Below are 6937 nucleotides of genomic sequence, written 5' to 3' on the forward strand. Positions count from 1 at the left end.
ATGAAAACCTATTGTTATTTTTAACATTTGATCCAAACATCTCAGAGAATCTTCTTCTTTCATTGGGTCCCATTTGGGCAGATGAATGTCCGACTTCCAACCAGAGAACATCAGGCTGCAGAAAGCTGCATTTTATTCCCTCTACAGTCAGACCAAATGAAAAGCTCCTAAAACCAGTGCGAAAGTAAAACAGCAGGATGATGCAAACTTTCTGTTTCGGTCTGTCTACTCAGCTCCACTCATTCTAAATCTAACAGCCGTTTCTTTTCTTCCCTGTTTTCATGCATGTGGCTGATGGTGGTGGACAACCTTACTGCAGCAACAAAGACTGGAAGAGGTAAACAAACCGCCCAGGCAGAGATATGCTGACGCTGGATTCACACTGTCTTACAGTAATCTGAAAAGGTGATTAGTCACGCCCAGTGTCTGTAAGCATGGGTGTCCTCCAGAAGCGATTAATCATGTCTTACTGTGTGTCCAAAGCAGTTTAGATGACCCATAAATATCACCATGGGTTGACCTTCTCTATGCTAACATGCTTGAGCTTCAGTGCAGAAATCTTAGTTCAGGTGGTGATCGTTTCCTTCAGTAGGTCTGGTTACCTCTAATCATAAACATTTAAACAGAAAAGGCTCCTGGTGATAGAACCTGTTTCAGATTGAGATTAAATCTAATCTCACCACCATCCAAGGAACCGTCCATGTTTCAGAAAACGGCCTCATCAGCACTGGAGCAAAACCCATCAAGCAGGAACAGGAACGTGTTAGCAAAGACGTTTATCTCAGATGTTGATGATGTTGGTAGAGGGTGGGCTGTGGGGGTGTCTTGTCGAGGTGGGACGCCTTGGTGCCGGGTTAGAGTGGGGGTCCTTTAGGGTCCTTTGGCTGTTGGTCAGAACTGTTGTTGGTGCTAGCTCAGGGTACGTTGAGAAGCACCTGTTCTCTTCTTCTTGTGCCAGTATCTTAGACTGTCCTGAGCTCCTGTGGCAGGCGGAGTCACTCAGGGCTCTGTTCTAGAGCCACTGCTTTTCCCCTGTTCTTATTGGTTCCTGGTTTTATGGTTAGAGGGTCTGAATCCCAAACTGGCCCCTAAGCACTAACTCTCTGTTCCCTCTGAGGGTCCGCCACATTAAGGGCCGTCCCAAACCATGTAGTGGGTAGTGGGCCAAATGGAAGCTCCTCGTTGGACTAGTTATCATTTAACTTGATAGATTTTTTTTTAAAAGAAAATGACAAATGTTTATCATGTTAACCTGCACCACAGAGCTATAGCCACGCGCATGCAGTGTCACTGCGTTGCCATAGGAACAAATACTTTCCTTTTCCATTGGAGGGAAGAGGCTGTCCCATTAATGTTTAAATCCCGCCTTCAATCCAGGTGCCTACCACAGCTGTGAGTGGGATTTCATTGATAGTGAAGGGTTAGTGGTTGGGGGGGGGATTCAGCCTGGCTATGGCAATGCTATGCTGATGACTGTCAGTTATATCTGTTTAAAGAAGAAGAAATGTCTAAAAGGAGACAATTCACCTGGAAACCTTCTATTACTCGGATAGAGGAGGATCTACTGAGCCCTTCAGTTGGATTATAATGGAAAAGTTTTACTCATGAAGGAATCCAGAATGATTAAATAAAACTAATCATGATTAATCCAGATACTAAGACTTCTCCTGAAACTGAAGCTTCAACTGAAGCTTTGATAAAGTTCAGGTAAAGGTGGAATTGTCATTGTTCTGCTGACCCATGGAGCACAGATGCTGGGATGGGGTCGACCATCACCTGAAAGGCTGAAAGGCTCAAAACAGGACGGTTGATAGAGAGAGCATGAATGTGAAACGGTAAAATGATTTGATCTTTCGTTGCTCTAATTATCTCTGTTGATTCATCAGTTCAGGAAGAACAAGATAAGGGACTGCGCTCCTGACTCGGATTCAGACATGGACTCGGACGATGAGAAGCCGGACCTTCTTCTCAGAGAGGTAGGCCAGTAGAGGGGTGGAATCTGTCCGCTCCAGAAGCTCCATCTACACCACAGCATTGAAGACTGTTTAAGCATCCATTGATTGTAAACTGACCTTTGACCCTGACGGTTGTTCTGCAGGATCTGGCTGCAGCCCTGCTGTGCTTCGTCAGTGGTCAGCTGCAGCCTGGAGTGTTACGGGCTTGTCTTCACACTCTGCGGATCCTGTCCCGTGATCGCAGAGCCCTCGGGCCGATGGTCACGGATAGTGCACTTTTCACTTTGGCACATCTGGGAGGAATTGATCTACTGCAGCCCTGCCAGCAGCAGGACGGGATGACCGAAGCTCAGCGGGACAGAACACAGAGAAGTGACTGTCAGGGATCAACAGATGCTGATGAGAGGTGTGACGTTTCCTTTTCCGATCCCAACAAAGAGGCTAGTGGTTTGGATACAAACGACTGCTATGGTCACCGCCTTAAACAGCGAGAAAACGAGGGCCCCCTGGTGCTCGCTCCTGGGAAGAAAGACGCCCGGGAAGAGGAGAGCCAGGAAGAAAGGAAGGAGGATGATTGGGATGTGTGCAGGAAGGAGGCCATGAAAGTCCTATGTAACATCATTTACAACAGCCCCCGGGCTCAAGAGAGAGCCAGCGCACTCAGGTAACGATTTAAAAAATATCTTTATCGTTCAGCATGTAAGTACAGAGGGTAATTCCACATCCTCCGTCACTGCTCCGCCATCGTACGTCTGGTGGAGCACTACCACGGCTAACGTTAGCCCGTCTGCAGCGGCCAGGACAAATCTTAGCCCGTCTGCGGCAGCCAGCAGCCCGTCCGGGGGGAAGCATAGCGTCGGGTTCGGTCACTCCCGAACCCCCCCCTCCCCCCCCGGCACCAGAATACAACTGTCCTATTTTTCAGAAACCCAGAAAAGCTGGTCACCCTAATGTGCTCCCGTTCTCCCACAGTCCAGACTTTCCTGGGTTTTAGTCAAGAAAAATACTTGATGAGAACACGACTCCGCACTCATGTTAGGATAACGACTGATCGGTGGCTAGAAGTTAGAGCATCATTTTCATATAGTCCCAAAAAAACAAAGACCGTTTTAAACGATGCCAACTATTACTACACATACAAGGAAGCAGTTTTTCATCTACATCGAATATTTCTTTTATTCTGAAAAGCTTAAAAATGTAATCAAATCAAATCTTATCTCCCTGGCGAGGAGTCGCACTTCTCTGCTAACACTCTTCTCCAAGACAAACAGAAACTTTTCATGTCTGCAGACGGTCCACTGGCCTAGCTTCCACCAGCTCTGTTCTGATTGGCTCCCCTAGTCAGAGTCCCAGTCCGTCTTACGGCTGTTTCTGTTGCTTTGATGTGAACAAACATCCAGGCTGCGGTGAGATGAGCTGAATGTTGGTGGAAGGTCACTGAGGAAGGAGAAGCAGAGTCAATCTCCAGGTTTTATTGCACTGCAGAGCGGCAGGAAAATGGATGAACAGCAGGAACCATGGGACCAAACTGGAGGTCGTTGAGGTGAAGGTTACCAAGATTACCAAGGTTACCAAGGTTACCAATGTTAGGGGTTCGGTTCTGTACGTTCTAGAAGATAATTTTACAAATGATAAAGCTGCCTGAAGGCTGAAAGAGAGTAAAGCATTTTGAGTATCACTCCGGGTTATGAAAGAGTCAGACTCCTCCTGTCCCTCATCTTCCTCTCCTTATCTAATGTGGGGGCTGCTGGTTAATAGGGGGACCTATGGCAGCTGATAGGTGAGGACAGTTTCATGTTCACAGCTGAGACTCTATGAGCTGCTGCAGGTCTGACGGCTGCAGCTGCTGTCAGATCAGACCTCCTCTTCCCTCCAGAGCAAGCATGTCCAGCGTCCGTCCTCCAGGGCCGTCCTCCAGGGCCCTCCTGCAGGTTTCAGAGGTTTTCCTGCTTCAGCTCAGCTGATTTTAATAGTTGCAGTTCAGCAACAGCCTGTTAATCAGTTATGAATGGAAAGCAGCTGATATGAAGCAGAAAAATATCTTAAACCTGCAGGAGCGTCTGGAAGGCATCTATTCATCCATCCAAATGTTGGTGCATGAGCAGAACTGCTTAGCAACCCCTGGCCTCAGTGTGTGCTTCCTCTCTGTTTCCATGGGAAGGCTGCTGCAGGGATTATGGGAGAGTCTGAAGCAGGGGATGTGGAGTAGGGCGCCCCCAACAGGCCAGTTCTACAAGCTGAGGCTGCTCTTCCTACTAACAGCCCTGAGGCCTGAGCTCAGGCTGCAGCTGCAGCAGGTAACGCTCCTGAGCTCCCTCCATCTTCATCAGCATCTTCATCAGCATCATCATGTGGAGTAAAAATGAGCACTGAGAGTAATGAAGAAAAGGTTTTATTTTTCTCTGCAGAGGAGAATGACACAGACAGCTAAAGACAGTTCCCAGTGTGATTCTGACTAGGTCCTGCCCCACCTTTGCATTATAAAGACTCCTCACACACGAACATTCAGTCTTTCCAAGAGAAACACTTCAACAAAAAAGACATACATATATGTTCAGATAAACATTTTAGACAATAAGGACCTGTTTATCTATGTTTCCCCCTTATCTAACCTAGGGAGGAAACTCCTTTTCAAACCTCCTTCCTTTCCCTACATCTCAGCATAAAGAATGGAACAGCTTCTCACTAATCACCATTATTCAGCAAGAAAAACCGACACACTTGACTTTAATATTTAACCTTACTAACATCCAAGGAAAAAAACACAAATCACAATCATCATCATTATTGTGATGCTTGTACTGTATGTTATATGTTCTTTCTTATGTATTTGCCTGCCTGGGGGCTACGGATGAAAACTAGCTTTGCAGCTATAATCCGGCATATTTACATTTGTTTTTATACTGATGTTCATTAATGTGCATTGTCCCTATTCAAATAAATAAAAAAATCATATAAAGTTCTTTAACATGTCGTTGTCCGTTAGGCTGAACTACTTATCTGTTTAGAAACATGGTGAAGGATGAAAACAGGATATCTGTGGCTGTAACAGCAACACGCTAAACATTCAGGGGTTTGAATATCTTTAATGTTTCCTGAGCTGCTCAGGGTGGGAGCAGAACTCATGGTTGGTTTGATCCGTTCAGGAGCGCGGGGTGTTGGTTCTGACCCAAGCCTTGGAGCAATGCCTGGCGTTGAGGTGGTCTGAAGGACATCAGCTGGTCACTGACGGCAAAGCCCCGCCCATTTCCCAGGAGGTGTCCCAGGATGTCATCGAGATCCTCAAGACCATCTTCAACATCGCTCACAGGTTCTACCGGCAGGAGCCGGATGAGGTGAGAACCTTAGTTTGGGCCGATGAGGTGACGCAGACCTGGGTGGACATGAAGACCGACTCCATGGCGTTAGAGACGTCTCTAGACGTTGATTGGGAATTAGATCCAGATTGAATTCCTTACGGTTTGATCATGAAGGTAAAATCTGGATGATGTCTCTACAGGAGGAGGCGGCTCTGTATCGCCACCTAGCAGCCGTCCTACGCTACTGTTTGCTGCTGTCGTGCGATGGACCCGACACACGGGAGGAGCTGCAAGGGTCAGACGGCTCCTTTGGATCCAAGCTTTTCCTCTTGGGACTCATCTTTAGAGCGACGTCCTAGAGATGGTCGATGATTTGAAAACGTGCTGTTTTCTTCCTCAGGCACACGGTGAACATCCTGTCAGCTCTGCCCCTCACCTGTCTGGACGTCCTACTGGCCGTCCCTGTGGACCAGGCATCCCATAAACATGAAGGGATCAACATGGACTGTGTCCACGCGCTGCTGCTCTTCATGGACAGACGGCTGAACAGGGCAAGTAGATCTTTACTGTTATAGTTGGAACCAGCAGAGGATTTATAAACCAGGCCTTTATAAACTCCTCATCCAGGTCATTCTCAGCTTACTGGTCAGCTGGAAACCTGAATTCAGAGTGATGTGGTTTTATTATTTATGCTGCAGTAGGGTTTGAATCCCCAGTTTGGATGCTTTTTTAGGTTCCTTCCAATCAGAACACAGAGCTTCAACACAGCTGAGGAGAACAACTGGTGCATCTGACTAGGAAAGCTCAGGAGGAGGAACCTCCATGCTGCTTAACTAAAATCAGGGCTCCAACCACGGACTGCTCTGGTGGAGCCCCCAGAACTCACAAATCAATCAATCCCATTTCTTTATTGTCAACTACAATTTACATCGTACGGGAGATTTCAGTTTCAGTACGTACGTTCTTCATACACACAGAACGCTGCTGTTTGGCGCGTTCCATTAACTGCCAGGGGCCTCGCCATGAGTTTCCTATAGCACCGCCTTTATGTCTGTAGACAGATAGGAGCCACATTAGGGAGGGAAAGGGGGAAAGAAATCATATTTCACACTTTATCCTTGACAGGATACAGTTTGAGATATCAAAAAACACCTCAGCACATGAAAATAACACGAGACAAACATTTCAGCAGAAGGAAAACCTTGGAGGCTGGAGCCACATGTGAGTTAATCTGGTATCTGAGCATCAGTTGTGTGTGTACGGGTAAGCACCTTCAGTTTGACCATGAATGCTCTCCAGAGGCCATCGTCTACGATAAGATTGAAGTTTATCACACGGTTCTTGCTGGTCTTTAAAAGTCATTAAATTATCTTTTTATTTTTATTTTAAGGCATTATTGGCATTAAAATTCATAAAATGTGATTATCGTGGCGTTTAAAATGCTTTTATTTTTGTCAGATATATCAGATATAAATGGTTCCGCGTGTTTGCATGGAGCTGCATCTGGTTAATCGTAACGCCGTATGTTTGGCGTCACGATTTGGAGGTGGAGAAAAATCTGTGGCAGGAAACGAGGAATTCAGGACATTGCTGCAGCCTGTCGACCGTAAAGATGAAGAAGGATTTTTCCGTGTTTGCATATATATATATATATATGTATATATATATATATATATATATATA

General features: G+C 46.3%; 1 protein-coding gene across 1 annotated transcript in view; it reads left to right on the top strand.

Annotated features, from left to right (window-relative positions):
* Positions 1 to 6937, top strand: part of LOC107102415 (synembryn-A-like) — a gene marked incomplete at its 3' end in the record, with an annotated part of 19149 nt that overhangs the window by 3883 nt on the left and 8329 nt on the right. The window contains exons 4-10 of the mRNA XM_015401727.1: positions 320 to 337; positions 1887 to 1976; positions 2099 to 2619; positions 4117 to 4252; positions 5102 to 5290; positions 5455 to 5549; positions 5655 to 5805. Coding sequence (XP_015257213.1) covers positions 320 to 337; positions 1887 to 1976; positions 2099 to 2619; positions 4117 to 4252; positions 5102 to 5290; positions 5455 to 5549; positions 5655 to 5805 — 1200 coding nt within the window. The remainder of the gene's footprint in view (positions 1 to 319; positions 338 to 1886; positions 1977 to 2098; positions 2620 to 4116; positions 4253 to 5101; positions 5291 to 5454; positions 5550 to 5654; positions 5806 to 6937) is intronic.

This window comes from Cyprinodon variegatus, unplaced genomic scaffold (assembly GCF_000732505.1).
Source record: "Cyprinodon variegatus isolate N-32 unplaced genomic scaffold, C_variegatus-1.0 Scaffold1252, whole genome shotgun sequence".
In the NCBI taxonomy this organism is placed as follows: Eukaryota; Metazoa; Chordata; class Actinopteri; order Cyprinodontiformes; family Cyprinodontidae; genus Cyprinodon; species Cyprinodon variegatus.